The 17,339-nt window shown below is 43.5% G+C and overlaps 1 protein-coding gene across 4 annotated transcripts in view; it reads left to right on the top strand.

The window, feature by feature from the left end:
• The window catches only part of grtp1a (growth hormone regulated TBC protein 1a), a 68,929-nt gene that overhangs the window by 4,771 nt on the left and 46,819 nt on the right, over positions 1-17,339 (top strand). For all 4 annotated transcript variants that reach the window (XM_070893072.1, XM_070893069.1, XM_070893071.1 and 1 more), the window contains one exon: positions 15,068-15,226. In XM_070893072.1, coding sequence (XP_070749173.1) covers positions 15,121-15,226 — 106 coding nt within the window. In that variant the 5' untranslated portion in view covers positions 15,068-15,120. The remainder of the gene's footprint in view (positions 1-15,067; positions 15,227-17,339) is intronic.

The raw sequence follows: 17,339 nt of genomic DNA on the forward strand, positions 1-17,339 counted from the left end.
TGAGAATTTTAAAATTGTGGCATTGCTTTTAAGTGGGAGCCAATGTAGGTCAGCAAGCACAGAGGAGATGGGTGAGCAGGACTTGGTGTGAGTTAGCACACAAGTGGCAGAGGTTTGGCTGACCTCAAGTTTATGGAGGGGAGAACTCGGGAGGTTAGCCAGCAGTGCATTGGAATAGTCAAGTCTAGAGGTGATTAAAGGTATGGATGAGGGTTTCAGCAGCAGATAAGTTGAAGTAAGAGTGGAGACAGGAAATATTACGAAGGTGTAAATGGGCAATCTTAGAATGGATATGATGTAGGAAGCTCAATTCTTGATCAAATATGACACCAAGGTTGCAAACAGACTTCGTCAGCCTTAGACAGTTGTCAGGGAGAGAGATCAAATCAGTGGAAAGGAAATGGAGTTTGTGGCTTCAACCAAAGACAATGGCATAATGTCTGTGTTGTTACTTTGAACTGTAATTAGTATATCGTATGGAGCTAATGAGACTGAATTTAACATTGCTGTACTGCAGTAATGCCAACCCCACCGTCTCATAAATCATGAGACAAAATCTTTAAATTGTGAGATTTGGTATGGAAGTCATAGAAACATAGAAAATAGGTGCAGGAGTAGGCCATTCGGCCCTTCGAGCTGACACCACCATTCAATATGATCATAGCTGATCATGCAACTTCAATACCCTGTTCCTGCTTTCTCTCCATACCCCTTGATCCCTTTAGATGTAAGGGCCACATCCAACTCCCTTTTGAATATATTTAATGAACTGGCCTCAACAACTTTCTGTGATAGAGAATTCTACAGGTTCACAATTCTGAGTGAAGAAGTTTCTCCTCATCTCGGTCCTAAATGGCTTGCTTACCCCTTATCCTTAGACTGTGACTCCTGGTTCTGGACTTCCCCAACATTGGGAACATTCTTCCTGCATCTAACCTGTTCAATCCCGTCAGAATTTTATATGTTTCTGAGTTGCTATTTTTTTTCCTGACCCCTCACTAACCTTTGCTCCCAGACAGGAAGCACATTTGGCCAATTACTGACAAGAACATAAGAAATAGCTACCTTGCACGTCCGATCATGCGAAGTTTTAAAAAAAAAAATTCTACATGTGTGGGGTGTGGACCTAATTTTCCCAAAACAGTTATTCGGCTCTTTAGTTATAAACTATCAATAATAACCATGCAATTTTAATTCTTGTTAGCTTTGGAGCTAGCCTCTATTTTTTGTGATGCCTGTCCTCTGGCCACGATGGTGTTGTGATATAAATGTGATGGTGCTGATGTATGTTAAAAGTAGCTCAGGAGGAAACAAAGAAAATAGGTGCAGGAGTAGGCCATTCAGCCCTTCGAACCTGCACCGCCATCCAATAAGATCATGGCTGATCATTCACCTCAGTACCCCTTTCCTGCTTTCTCTCCATACCCCTTGATCCCCTTAGCCATAAGGGCCATATCTAACTCCCTCTTGAATATATCCAATGAACTGGCATCAACAACACTGTGCGGCAGGGAATTCCACAGGTTAACAACTGAGTGAAGAAGTTTCTCCTCATCTCAGTCCTAAATGGCCTACCCCTTATCCTTAGACTGTGACTCCTGGTTCTGGACTTCCCCAACATTGGGAACATTCTTGCTGCATCTAACCTGTCCATCCTGTCAGAATCTTGTATGTTTCTATGAGATCCCCTCTCATCCTTCTAAACTCCAGTGTATAAATGTCCAGTTGATCCAGTCTCTCCTCATGAGAATCCAGCCATCCCGAAAATCAGTCTGGTGAACCTTCGCTGCACTCATAGAAACATAGAAAATAGGTGCAGGACTAGGCTATTCGGCCCTTCGAGCCGACACCACCATTCAATGAGTTCATGGCTGAACATAACAAGAACTCCCTCAATAGCAAGAATGTCCTTCCTCAGATTAGGAGACCAAAACTGAACACAATATTCCAGGTGAGGCCTCACTAAGGCCCTGTACAACTGCAGTAAAACCTCCCAGCTCCTATACTCAAATCCCCTAGCCATGAAGGCCAACATGCCATTTGCCTTCTTCACCGCCTGCTGTATCTGCAAGCGAGAAGGAACAGTACTGCAAAAACAAAGAGCCAAGATTTTTTTTTTTTAAATCGTAGAAAAAAAGCACAAGATGCAATTTGCACAAAGGATAAGAACGTAACAGACTGCATTAAAATGATCTGGAAGGTGGGAATGAGAGCAAGAGGCAGTGAGAAAAGGAGCTGCAAAGTGTGTGCGAGGAAACACACATCGATCTGATGCACATTAATACATTTCTTTCTATTCTCTTCCACTGCCCACCCACCTTAAAAAAAAAAAGTGCTGAATGGCTGCCAATGAAATTCTCACACTCTCGCACACTGCAGCTCCATTTCTCACTGTCTCTCGCTCTCATACCCACCTTCCAGATCACTTTAATGCAGTCCTGTTACATTCTTATCCTTTTTCCCGATCCTTTTTTGCGAATTGCAGCGTGTGCTTTTTTTCTACTGATTTAAAAAAAAACTTGGCTCTTTTTGTTTTTGCAGTACAGTTCCTTCCTGCTTGTAGCATTAATGTGGAAATAAATGTCAGGTTGCAGGAGGGAGACTTAGTTTGGGAAATTTACCTCCAGAAAACAATGCAACCATCCAATACTCCACTCTACAATTGCCATATCCTTTCCTTCACGTATGCAAATTGTTGGTTTTTTCTTCACCCCACAAAAATCCTGAGATTTAGGTGTTCGTTGCGAGATTGAAAGTGATTCACTATTTCACTCCGCAATTGTGTCTCTCGGATGGAATCGCAAGAGTTGACAATACTGAGGGTGATGTGGGATAAGGGCTAATGTTGCAGTACACAGTGGAGTTGACATTTTTAGAGAATACACTTTTTTGCTAGGTTTACTAACAAGTATGTATAATAAGGATCCTGGCTGGAATTATTGAAGTGAATGGGTGGTATTTTGTTTGGTCAAATTTTGTTTGATAATCGCTTCTGTGAAGCACCTTGGGATGTTTTACTATGTTAAAGGTACTATATAAATGCAAGTTGTTGTTGCACTTTCTGGTTGTATACAGTCAGTGTGTTTTCAGAGCTGTTCCTGTAAGCAGATCTAGTCCTCTCAACCCCAAAGTTGTGTGTTGTTTTGAAGCCTGCCTTTGCCGATTGGTGTGGGGCCTTGACTGACAGTTGTTCTTAGAATACATCTATTGATTGGAACGTATTGCATTGTATCATATCGATCACTTCAGGGGCTGAATATCAGCTTCTTCATGCTTTTCAAGACTAAAATGACAAGCATCTATGCACTTACAGATTAGTCAGACAAATGAAGCATAAATGGATTGTACGAGTACTTGTCAATGCAATTCCTCATTGAAGATTAGTTTGCCCTCTGAAAATGACTGCTGCTGCAGTATTTGCAAAAATCTTTTGTTTCCAACAGAGCCATAAAACTGCAAGACCAAAGCTTTATCATTGAGCATTTCCCCTCCACCGCATACTTGGAGACTAGAGGTAACTAGCCTCGAACTAGGTAATGACCACCTTTCATTCATGTTTTTCTGTCGAGGACAGTATAGTGGTGGAAGGAAGTCCAGAGCTCACAGACAATACGTGTACTCAGGTAACTGAGGTTTGCTGTTGGGCATTACTTGGAGACTCCGTCTGGAAACGTGTGATCTTGTGTCCAAGGTCTTTTGTTTATTTTGATTGGTTTGCAGAGAGATTAAACTGTTAAAGTTCAAGTTGCAAACCTTTAACTAGTGGAGGCATGATTCCATGGGTTCGGGAGGATACTGGCAATGCACTTGGACCTTCTAAGAAAGAAAAGAAAAACTAATTTATATAGTGCCATTCATGACCTCAGGACATCCCAAAGTGTTATAATGTAGGAAAGGCAGCAGGTCCTACAAACAGCAATGTGATCGTGACCCGATAACCAGAGGAGATTTGCGAGGATGTTGCCTGGTGTGGAGAATTTTTATCTGAGGAAAGATGGATAGGCTGAGGTTGTTTTTGTTGGAGCAGGCAGCTGAGGGGAGACCTTATTGAGGTGTATAAAATTGAGGGGCCTAGATAGTGGATAGGATGGAACTATTTCCCTTAGCAGAAGGGTCAACAACCAGAAGGCATAGATTTAAAGTAATTGGTAGGTTTAAAGGGGATTTGAGGGGAAATTTCTTCACCCGGAGGGTGGTGGGGTCTGGAACTCACTGCTTGAAAGGGTGGTAGAGGCAGAAACCCTCACCATATTTAAAAAGTACTTGGATATGCACTTGAAGTGCCGTAACCTACAGGACTACGGACCAAGGGCTGGATAGCTCTTTGTTGGCCGGCAAAGATGAAATAGCCTCCTTCCGTGCTGTAAATTTTTATGATTCTATGATAACCTAATTTAGTGATGTTGGTTGAGGGACAAATATTGGCCAGGATACTAAGGAGAACTCCCCATCTCCTCTTCAAAATAGTGCCATGGGATCTTTTATATCCATCTGAGGATGACAAACTGGGCCTCTGCTTTAACATCTCATCCGAAAAGCAGCACCTCTGGCAGTGCAGCACCCTGTCAGTACTGCACTGGGAGTGTCAACCTAGATTATGGGCTCAAGTTCCGGGTGTCTTCTCACTCGGAGGCGATCCTGCTACTACTGAGCCACGGCCGACACCATGTGGTTTCTATGGTGAGTTGTGCTGCTCACTGGCACTTGGCAGGGATCCTGGTATTGCACGTTAGATTTGGGGGTTTTATGATGGATGTTCAACTCTGGTTCAGTGACATTGATCACTCTACTTAGTGAAGCTCACATCTGTTATGAACTGGACCATGTCTTTACCTGCCCGATAATGAGCTTTAAAAAATATTTCACGACCCAAGAGCTGAACAACAAGCTCTTGTCACTGCAATTTATCGTGCTGTCACGTCAGTCTCCTCATCTTCGGTAGGTGGAACACTATCTGGACATGGCTCTGGTTAGTTCATTTATGTAACGATATTCCACATATGTTTACAGCAGTTTCACAAGTTTTCTCAAATGTTATTGTCCTTCTCCTGAGTTACCTCAGCATAACACTGATCTTGGGGATGGTTGGTCATTTCTTAGACAGTTAAACTTGACCATTGAGCCCTATTAGCGCAGTTTGGGTGGGGGCAGTCCCAGATAGGCTAAACACTCAGGCTTTGAAACTGCACAAATTGTGGTTCCTGTCCCTTTCTTACTGCCCTGGTCCATGTGTTCACCAAAAGAACAGCAGTTAACCTAGAGACATGAACGCCTGCTAATTGAGGCTAATTCTACTCCATCATGATCTCTATTGTACTATACTATCTCTGCTCGCAGGAGTGCACACTGGAGCTGTTCAAAATCTCTCCTTTTAAACTCTTCGGGTCCTGGGTGCATGCCACCAGTTCGACGTGTACCCACTGCATGATTATACCAAAAAGGAAGAGTTAAACGCAAGTCTATATAATGTTGAAATAATCAGTAGACATGCATCTTAGCTTAGCTAATGAGGATGACCACGAGTAGCAGATACCTTATCATACTGCACATTCTTTGGAAAACTGGTTACTGTCCATCCTTGGCAATCTGTGGGTCCTCAGTCTCTGCCTTGACTGTCTCATCCTGTATCCAGAACCTTAATCTCTCATTCCACTGGGAGCCTGCAGGTATTGTATTGATTCTTTACCTTATTTGTACATCAATTATATGTTCCGGTACTAGTTTCACATTCTAAGGTACTGACTCTGTTTCCCTCGTACCTTGCCTCTGCGTGCTGCACCTTGCCACTATAACAACATTTATATCGTGCCTTTAGAGTAGTAAAATGCCCCAAAATGTTTCAGAGGAGTGTTGGCAAACAGAATTTGATACCAAGCTATATAAGGAGAAATTAGGGCAGGTGACCAAAAGCTTGGTCAAAGAGCTAGGTTTTAATGAGTGTCTTAAAGGAGGAGAGAGAGGTTTAAGCAACAAATTCCAGAGCTTGGAGCCCAGTCAGCTGAAGGCACGGTCACCAGTGGTGGGGCAATTAAAATCGGGGATGCACAAGAGGCCAGGACTGGAGGAGTGCAGAGATCTCGGAGGCTTGTAGAACTGGAGAAGGATAGAGACATGGAGGGATTTAAAAACAAGGATGAGGATGTTAAAATCGAGGAGTTGCTTAACCGGGAGCTAGTATAGGTCAGCAGGCACGGGGTGATGGGTGGAAGGAACTTGGTGCGAGTTAGGACATGGGCAGCAGAGTTTTGGATGAGTTCAAGTTTGCAGAGGATGCAAGGTGGGATGCTGGCCAGGAGAACATTGTAATAGTTAAGTTTAAAAGTAAAAGGGCATGGGTGAAGGTTTCAGCAAACGATTGGCTGAGGCAGGGGTGAGACAGGCAATGTTTCGAAGATGGAAGTAGGTGGTGATGGAGAGGATATGTTGTATATCCACTCTTGTGCGGACATGCGCTTGTGCTGAACTGTGGCTTTAAAGGTCACCTAAAGCACAGCAAAGCATTTAAAAATGCTAACAAAGCACTGGGATTTATTGTTGGGGTTATAAGAATTCAAAAGTCGTGAAGTTGTTAAACTTCTATAGGACCCTGATCAGGCCGCACTTGGAGTACTGGGCACAGTTTTGGTCTCCATATTATTAAAAAGGACATAGAAGCACTGGAAGTGCAAAAAATATTTACAAGGATGGTACCAGAACACAGAGATTACAGCTGTAAGGAAAGATTGAACAGGTTGGGGCTTTTTCTTCAGAAAAGAGAAGTTTAGAGGTGACTTGATAGAGGTAGTTAAAACTATGAATGGGTTGGGCAGGGTAGATGTGGAGAGAATGTTTTCACTTGAGGGAGAATCCAAAACTAGGGGCCATAAATACAGGTGAGTTATTAATAAATCCAATAGGGAAATGAAACATTTATTCACTGAGAATGGCTAGAATGTGGAACTTGCTACCACAGGAAGTGGTTGAGGCAAATAGCTTGGATGTTTTCAAAAGGACTCTAAATGAGTACATGAGAGAAAAGGGAACAGAATGATATGCTGAAAGGCTGAGATGTTGTAGATGGAAAGGGAGGAGACTGGTGTGGAGTACAAACACCAGCACACTAGTTGGGCTGAATGGCCTGTTTCTTCTGTGCTGTATATTCATGTAATATGTGGGTGAGAGTAAGGGTTTTACTGGGGAGAAAGACATCAAGGTGGAAGTGAGGGAATGGTTGAGAAGTATCGTGGTGAATGGAGGGCAAAAGGCTAAACAGTCAGCAATTTGAAGGTGCAGTTACATTGAAATAGGTCATTCAGCCCAACTGGTCTGCGTCGGTGTTTATGGTCGACATGAGTCTCCTTCCACTCTTTACATAATTTTACTCTGTCAATGTATTCTTCTATTCCTTTCTCACTCATGAGCTTATCTAGCTTCCCCTTTAAAGCATCTCTGCTAGTTGCCTCAAATACTCTCTGGGTAAAGAAGTTTCTTCTGAGTTCCTTATTGGATTAATTAGTGACTATCTCTTGTATGATGACCTCTAGTTTTGGACTCCCCACAAGTGGAAACATCTTCTCTACATCTACTCTATCAAACCTCTTCATAATTTTAAAGATCTCTATCAGGTCACCCCTCAGACTTCTATTTTCTAGAGAAAACAGCCCCAGCCTTTCAGTTTTTAGGTATAACCTCATCTTTCTGGTCTCATCCTCGTAAATCTTTTTGGCAACTTCTCCAGTGTGTCTCTATGTTGAGCCTGGGTCTGTTTTGCATTCTGACTCTTGGTTTAATCCATTTCTACTTTGTGTGTATTGCTAATCCAAAGATGCTAATTTTATGATAGTAAAGCTTACAAATCTTCTAAATTGCTTCAATTTAGATTGAGGGTTATGTAATTGGATCTTTTTGTTTTAATTCGGCATCAGTCTCCTAATTTAGCCTGCATTGCCAACCGTAAAGCTTGTTTTTGAATAGAGTACTTCAGGAAGTGAATAAAGAGATTAAATGAGTGCTTGTTTGTAACTGAAAGGCTCTTTCATCCAGAGATAAAGATGTCATGTCTGTGAAGATATTTGTCATGTGCAAATGAGTTCATGTACTCTTAATCGAGAGTTACTAACCCAGTTCTCTGTCCAGTAACTTTACCCCAATCTCCTCATACAGAGCAGTATATAGTGAGGGCACTAGAGTGGAGGAGGGCAAATAAATGCTCTTAACAACTACCACAATTTGCATTTATATAGCTTTGATGTAGCAAATTGTCCCAAGGTGCATAACAAGAGCATAACACAGCCAGATCGGGAATGGATGACCAACAGGAAGAGCAGTGCAAGGAAGGTAGTGTAGGGGTTCCCTGCGGTCATGCCCCTGCAAAACAGATACACCGCTTTGGGTACTGTTGAGGGGGATGACTCATCAGGGGAAGGCAGCAGCAGCCAAGCTCGTGGCACAGCGGGTGGCTTTGCTGCACAGGAGGGCAGGAAAGAGTGGGAGAGCTATAGTGATAAGGGATTCAATTGTAAGGGGAATAGATAGACGTTTCTGCGGTCTCAACTGAGACTCCAGGATGGTATGTTGCCTCCCTGGTGCAAAGGTCAAGGATGTCTTGGAGCGGGTGCAGGGCATTCTGAAAAGGGAGGATGAACAGCCAGTTGTCATGGTGCATATAGATACCAACGATCTAGGTAAAAAAACGGGATGAGGTCCTACAAGACGAATTTAGGGAGCTAGGAGCTAAATTTAAAAAGTAGGACCTCAAAAATAGTAATCTCAGGATTGCTACCAGTGCCACTTGCTAGTCAGAGTAGGAATCGCAGGATAGCTCAGATGAATATGTGGCTTGAGGAGTGGTGCAGAAGGGAGGGATTCAAATTCCTAGGACATTGGAACGGATTCTGGGGGAGGTGGGACCAGTACAAACTGGACAGTCTGCTCCTGGGCAGGGCTGGAACCAATGTCCTAAGGGGAGTGTTTGATAGTGCTGTGGGGAGGAGTTAAACTAACATGGCAGTGGGGTGGAAACCTATGCAGGGAGACGGAGGGAAGTCGAATGGGGGCAGAAGCAAAAGATAGAAAGAAGAAAAGTAGAAGTGGAGGGCAGAGAAACCTAAGACAAAAAGTGCCAAATTACACCAAAATTCTAAAAGGGCAAAGTGTATTAGAAAGACAAGCCTGAAGGCTCTGTGCCTCAATGCAAGGAGTATTCGGAATAAGGTGGACAAATTAACTGCGCAGATAGCAGTTAACGGGTATGATGTAATTGGCATCACAGAGACATGACTTCAGGGTGACCAAGGCTGGGAACTCAACATTCAGGGGTATTCAACATATAGGAAGGATAGACAGAAAGGAAAAGGAGGCAGGGTGGCATTGCTGGTTAAAGAGGAAATTAATGCAATAGTAAGAAAGGACATTAGCTTGGATGATGTGGAATCAGTATGGGTGGAGCTACGGAATACCAAAGGGCAGAAAACGCTAGTGGGAGTTGTGTACAGACCACCAAATAGTAGTAGTGAGGTTGGGGACAGCATCAAACAAGAAATTAAGGATGCATGCAATAAAGGTACAGCAGTTATCATGGGTGACTTTAATCTACATATTGATTGGGCTAACCAAACTGGTAGCAATGCGGTGGAGGAGGATTTTCTGGAGTATATTAGGGATGGTTTTCTAGACCAATATGTCGAGGAACCAACTAGGGAGATGGTGATGTGTAATGAGAGGACTAATTAGAAATCTTGTTGTGCGAGGCCCCTTGGGGAAGAGTGCCCATAACATGGTAGAATTCTTTATTAAGATGGAGAGTGACAGTTAATTCAGAAACTAGGGTTCTGAACTTAAGGAAAGGTAACTTTGATGGTTTGAGGTGTGAATTGGCTTGAATAGACTGGCAAATGACACTTAAAGGGTTGACGGTGGATAGGCAATGGCAAACATTTAAAGATCACATGGATGAACTTCAACAATTGTACATCCCTGTCTGGAGTAAAAATAAAACGGGGAAGGTGGCTCAACCATGGCTAACAAGGGAAATTAAGGATAGTGTTCAATCCAAGGAAAAGGCATATAAATTGGCCAGAAAAAGCAACAAACCTGAGGACTGGGAGAAATTTAGACTCCAGCAGAGGAGGACAAAGGGTTTAATTAAGAGGGGGAAAATAGAGTACGAGAAGAAGCTTGCCAGGAACATAAAAACTGACTGCAAAAGCTTCTATAGATATGTGAAGAGAAAAGGATTAATGAAGACAAACGTAGGTCCCTTGCAGTCTGATTCAGGTGAAATTATAATGGAGAACAAAGAAATGGCAGACCAATTGAACAAATACTTTGGTTCGGTCTTCGAAGGAAGACACAAATAACCTTCCGGAAGTACTAGGGGACTGAGGGTTTAGTGAGAAGGAGGAACTGAAGGATATCCTTATTAGGTGGGAAATTGTGTTTGGGAAATTGATGGGATTGAAGGCTGATTAATCCCCGGGGCCTGATAGTCTGCATCCCAGAGTACTTGAGGAAGTGGCCCTAGAAATAGTGGATGCATTGGTGATCATTTTCCAACAGTCTATCGACTCTGGATCAGTTCCTATGGACTGGAGGGTAGCTCATGTAACACCACTTTTTAAAAAGGGAGGGAGAGAGAAAACAGGTAATTATATACCAGTTAGCCTGACATCTGCAATGCGGGAAAATGTTGGAATCAGTTATTAAGGATGAAATAGCAGCTCATTTGGAAAGCAGTGACAGGATCGGTCCAAGTCAGCATGGATTTATGAAGGGGAAATCATGCTTGACAAATCTTCTGGAATTTTTTGAGGATGTAACTAATAGTGGACAAGGGCGAACCAGTGGATGTGGTGTATTTGGACTTTCAAAAGGCTTTTGACAAGGTCCCACATGAGAGATTGGTGTGCAAAATCAAAGCACATGGTATTGGGGGTAATATACTGACGTGGATAGAGAATTGGTTGGCAGACAGGAAGCAGAGAGTTGAGATAAATGGGTCCTTTTCAGAATGGCAGGCAGTGACTAGTGGAGGGCTACAGGGCTCAGTGCTGGGACCCCAGCTCTTGCACTCAATTCCTTCATCCAAATCATTGATGTACATTGTAATATCTCCAAGTTTGCAGATGACACTAAACTGGGTGGCGGTCTGAGCTGTGAAGGGAATGCTAGGAGACTGCAGGGTGACTTGGACAGGTTAGGTGAGTGGGCAATTGCATGGCAGATGCAGTATAATGTGGATAAATGTGAAGTTATCCACTTTGGGGGCAAAAACGCGAAGACAGAATATTATCTGAATGGCGGCCGATTAGGAAAAGGGGAGGTGCAACGAGACCTGGGTGTCATGATTCATCAGTCATTGAAAGTTGGCATAGAGGTACAGCAGGCGGTGAAGAAGGCAAATGGTATGTTGGCCTTCATAGCTCAGGACTTTGAGTATAGGAGCAAGGATGTCTTACTGCAGCTGTACAGGGCCTTGGTGAGGCCTCACCTGGAATATTGTGTTCAGTTTTGGTCTCCTAATCTGAGGAAGGACATTCTTGCTATTGAGGGAGAGCAGCGAAGGTTCACCAGACTGATTCCCGGGATGGCTGGACTGTCATGAGGAGAGACCGGATCAACTGGGCCTTTATACATTGGAGTTTAGAAAGATGAGAGGGGATCTCATAGAAACATATAAGAATCTGATGGGACGGGACAGGGTAGATGCAGGTAGAATATTCCTGATGTTGGGGAAGTCCAGAACCAGGGGACACAGTCTTAGGACTGATGAGGAGAAACTTCTTCACAGAGTTGTTAAACTGTGGAATTCCCTGCTGCAGAGAGTTGTTGATGCTGGTTCATTGGATATATTAAAAGGGAGTTAGATATGGTCCTTATGGCTAAGGGGATCAAGGGGTATGGAGAGAAAGCAGGAAAGGGATACTGAGGGAATGATCAGCAATGATCTTATTGAATGGTGGTGCAAGCTCGAAGGGCCGAATGGCCTACTCCCGCACCTATTTTCTGTTATCAAAAAAACACTTTTTTGACACCGAGCCACAGAGGTTACAGGGCTAGGGAAGGGTGAGGTCATGAAGGGATTTAAAAACCAGGATGAGGATTTTAAAATTGAAGTGTTGTGGGACTGGGAGCCAGTATAGGTCAGCAAGCACAAGGGATATGGGTGAATAAGACTTGGTGCGAGTTAAGAAGCATGCAGCAGAGTTTTGGATGAGCGCAAGTTTTACGTAGGGTGGAAGATGGGAGGCCAGCCAGGAGAGCAGTGGAATTGTCAAATCCAGAGGTGACAAAGGCATGGATGAGTGTTTCAGCAGCAGATGAGTTGAGGCAATGTCTGTATCTCACTATCAACAAGCTCCCTGCTGGAGTGGAACTAAACTATAGAATCAATGGGAACCTGTTCAACCTATGTTGCCTCTAGGCTAGATCCAAGGTCGTCCAATCCTCTGTCATCGAACTACAATACGCGGATAATGCCTGCGTCTGCGCACTGAGGCTGAACTCCAAGTCATCGTCAACATCTTCACCGAGGTGTATGAAAGCATGGGCCTTACTCTAAACATCCATAAGACAAAGGTCCTCCACCAACCTGACGATGCCACACTACATTGCCCCCCCCCCCCCAGTCATCAACTGCTCGGCCTCGGACAACGTGGACCATTTTCCATACCTCGGGAGCCTACTATCAGCAAAGGCAGACATCGATGACGAGGTCCAACACCGCCTCCAGTGCGCCAGCGCAGCTTTCGGTCGTCTGAGGAAGAGTGTTTCAAGATCAGGACCTCAAATCTGGCACCAAGCTTATGATCTGCAGGGCAATAGTGATGCCTGTCCTATATGGTTGAGACGTGGACTATATACAGCAGACACCTCAAAGCGCTGGAGAAGTACCACCAGCACTGCCTCTGCAAAATCCTGCAAATCTACTGGGAGGATAGACGCACCAGCATCTGTTCTCGCTCAGGCCAACATCCCCAGCATCGAAGAACTGACTACACTCGACCAGCTCCGCTGGGCAGACCACATTGTCACATGCCTGACACGAGACTCCCAAAGCAAGCGCTCTACTCTGAACTCCTACATGGCAAGCGAGCCCCAGGTGGGCAGAGGAAACTCTTCAAAGACACCCTCTCAAAGCCTCCTTGATAAAGTGTAACATCCCCTCTGGTATCTGGGAATTCCTGGCCCAAGACTGCCCTGAGTGGAGGAAGAGCATCCAGGAGGCCGCTGAGCCTGCATTTATGGTCTCATCGCTGAGAGCATGCAGAAATCAAGCACAGACAGCGGAAGGAGCGTGCGGCAAACCAGGTTCCCCACCCACCCTTTACTGTCTGCCCCACCTGTTAGAGAGACTGTAATTCCTGCATTGGACTGTATAGCCACCTGAGAACCCACTTTGAGTGGAAGCAAGTCTTCCTCGATATCGAGGGACTGCCTATAATGTCGGGAGATGTTACGGAGATGAAAATAGGCAGTCTTGGTGATTGAGCTAATATGTGGTCATCTCAGGGCCTGGGTGGAAATGGTAGTCAGGGAATGGAGTTTATGGTAGGGACCGAAGACAATGGCTTCAGTCTTAATATTTAGTTGGAGGGAATTTCTGCTCATCCAATATTGGATGTCGCACAAGCAGTGTGACAAATCAGAGACTGTGGAGGAGTCAAGAGGGGTGGTGGTGAGATAGAGCTGAGTGACGCTGTTTTCGGATCATATTGCCGAAGGGCTGCATGTAGATGAGACATAAAAGGGGGCCGAGGATAGATCCTTGGGGGGCTGGCTCCACAGGTAATGATGTGGGAGTGGAAGAGAATCATTGCAGGTGATTGTCTGGCTACGATTCAATAGGTAAGAATGGAAGCAGGCAAGGGTAGTTCTACCCAGCTGATGACTGAGGAGAGGCATTGGAGGAGGATGGTGCAGTCATCTGTGGCGAAGGTTGCAGATAGGTTGAGAAGGATGAGGAGCGATAGTTTACCATGGTCATAGTCGCATAGGATGTCATTTGTGGTGGGGTGAAAACCTGATTGGAGGGATTCAAACATGGAAATGCTTGGCGTGGATTTGGGAGGTGACAATACGTTCAAGGACTTTGGAGAGGAAAGGGGGGGCTTTTGAAAGTAGGGCAGGTGAAGACTCTGAAGGACAGTTTTCTAGTAAGTGAGGCGTAGTGACTAGGCTCAATTTTCCCCAAAGCATTGTTTTTTTTGGTGCCTAAGTATGCCAAAACAAATTCTAAGTTTCCTTGTTGGATTTGTTCATTTTGGCGTGGCCTAACTCAACCTTTAATTTTGGGGGTGGAGCCCTGATCTGCGCCAAAAAGATCGGCTGCCATGGTAACCAGGGACACTGAGCTGAGGCTGCAAAGTGAAGCATACTGCCAGCTCCCAACACATTAAAAGAATTGAAAAGCACATAGCAGCAACTTAGCTCCAACTCTGCCTGAAGGGCTTGCCGGTTCAGTCCCATTCTCAGACCCCATTCTCCCAGTCCGGTCCCATTCTAGGGTCTGTCTGTGTCTGTCTCATAACTGAGTTACACTAGTGCAAATTGAGCCCAATAATGTGTGCTTATAGATGTTTAATCTTGGTTAATTCTTTAAATTGCAAACCCAATCTAATTTTAAACCTATCTATATAATTAGAAGCGATACCCTGCTACCCTTGCAGAATTATTTTGGGATATATTTGCAGTTCTTTTGTTTAAAATATGTGTTTTCTTTGAGTACGAATGGGCACATTGGAGGAGTTTGCCTTGGAAGTTCTGCTGAGCCCAGTATTATAAAGGAGCTGAGGGCAGGCGGACTGAGGCCCTCTAGGTAAAGTCTTTGATAGTTTACACCCTTCTGCGCTCTGTAATGAACCGAGCAGTTCCCTGATGTCACCAGCACTCGTTCTGGATACAAGCGTGTTTTAAAAATAAATCAACTAAAATGGATAGCAATATATTGGCGAATTGCAGATAAAGAAATAAAATACTCCCTTTAATCAGAATAAAAAGCTTTCTCTAGACCACCAGTGAATGTGATCTGAGAGTTACTGGGTTCATTTGTGTTTTGAATTTTAACTACTTGCTTTTATTCCCATAAAAGTGAAACGATATATCAGAAAAGGAATTCCAAACGAATATCGAAGTCTTATCTGGATGACTGTTAGTGGAGCCCAGGCACAGATGGAAAAAAATCCAGTTCACTATAAGAAACTGCTGGATATGGAGGCAGATCCAAAGCTGGTTGATGCTATAAGAACAGGTACTGAATACAACTTCATTTAAACAAGAATAACTCTTGAGATGCCTTGTGTCATTGCTGATGATCAATTGGCTCTTGAAAACAACAGGAGTGTTGCACTGTGAAGCACCCAACTTATTTAACTTTTGGTTAAGCCCTTGTTTTGGATGTTAGAAATTTTAATTACTTAGGGAAACATGGCATAAGGAAATATTTCAGAGGATATTTAGAGAATTATGGGAATCTGGTAGCCAGATTTGGCAATCCGAGTGATAAGTTTATGGCGTTTTCCACTATAAATGTGGACATAGCAATTTATAATTGATGCAAAAGTGTGACAACAGGAAGTCAAGGGGTGCAGACAGGAAGTTTCTGCAAATGTAATATTTTTCGTGTATATAAACATAAATTATTAGTTGACCTCTTGTGGTGTGCCCTTGCAAAGTTAGAGAATATGGCTTCCCATACCTTCCTGCTGTCTTTGTGTTGCTGTTTCTCTTTTGTGCACTCTTTTTTTTTTTTTTTTTTTTTTTTTTTTTTCCCCCCCCCCCCTCTTTCTTCTCTCCTCTTTGTGTCTGTTTTTCTTTTAGGTTCGAGGTGCTGACTTGTAGCAGGTAAAGGCAGTATTCCTCATTCTAATTTTGACTTCTGTTTTTAAAAACAAGTGAGTTGAATTTTGAAAGCAAACAAAGCCTCTTTGATGGAAATGGATAGAAAGGGCAGATAAAGTGGGCTGGGAGAGGAAAGGAATAAGTTGACGTTGAGGGTGCCTCTCACCAGCTACCCTTGAGAGAGGGATGTGGACTGAGGGTCGAGTGCGAGATGAATAAATGGAGTAGGGGAGGGTGCAGAGATTGAACAGGTAGGAAAAAAGTTGGGGTAGTGATGGGCTGCAGAGGTGGCGGAAGCATGTGTGTTTGGGGTGTGGGAATAGGAAGAGAGCCGCTTAGGACCACATTTTTCCTGTAGCCCCCCAGCCTAAATGCAGCTTGCAGGTGTTGGTGGCTCCACTTATTGACAGGCCATCCACCAACCCTGCACCTGAATAAAAAGAGAGGGAGAGAGAGAGAGAGAGTAGTTATATGGACAAAAGCAGAAGAAAGGAGGGGATAAAAGAGAGAGAAACAGCAACATGAAGGGAACATCAATAGGTACCATTACAGCGCACAAAGCTATTCAGTCCATTGTCTGTTGGCTCTCTTCCCATATCACTGTTTCTTTCTTCAAATATTTATCCAAAATCCAAAGATACAATTGTCTCAATAATGGTGCAACATTTCCTGTTACACCATACGCCTGCATTTTTCTGATGAGCCTCGTGAGACACTTGATATGCTTTCTAAAATCCGTATACACTGCACCATATTGTCCTGACCTATCGAATGCAACATCATGGGAATTGACTCATGTCTGTGTGTGTGTATATATCGCTTGTGTTGTATTAGTTTTAAACGCTTATTTCTAGTTCAGTTCGAGACCTTCAATGGAACACTCCACACTGCTTAATCCCCCTGAGGATGGGCTTTATTTTAATCTCGAGTCCACAGTAATACATCTCATAACAAATGAGTACAAACCATTCATATAAGATTCTACAAAGGAATAGTTATTGTAATATTCATATTATAGTTATGTAGTAAGATTCATAATCTAATGAGCTGTGAGCGTTAAATAACAGACTTAATAATTACTAATATAAAAGCAAAATGCTGCGGATATTGGAAATCTGAAATAAGAACCAGAAAATACTGGAAATACTCAGCAGGTCAGGCAGCATCTGTGGAGAGAGAAAGAGTTAATGTTTCAGGTCGATGACATTTCATTAGAACTGGAAAAATTTAAGAGAAGTAACAGATTTTAAGCAAGTGCCGAGGCAGGGAAAAGAGGAGAGGAGGAATGAACAAAAGGGAAGGTTTTTGGAAGGGTGAAAGGCAGGAGAGATTAAATGACAAAAGGTATGATGTACAAATCAAAAGGCGATAATCCCATTACCATCTCAGTAATTACTAAACTTGCAACGCACCAGAAGATATTCAATCTTCAGCTGTTGGCTTTTCCCGGGGTGCATTCACCCTAAGCTGCAAACTGTGTCTATACTTAAAGTCCAAAAAGGTACAGACTATGTGACTTGTCA

Source organism: Pristiophorus japonicus, chromosome 11 (genome assembly GCF_044704955.1).
Source record: "Pristiophorus japonicus isolate sPriJap1 chromosome 11, sPriJap1.hap1, whole genome shotgun sequence".
NCBI lineage: Eukaryota > Metazoa > Chordata > Chondrichthyes > Pristiophoridae > Pristiophorus > Pristiophorus japonicus.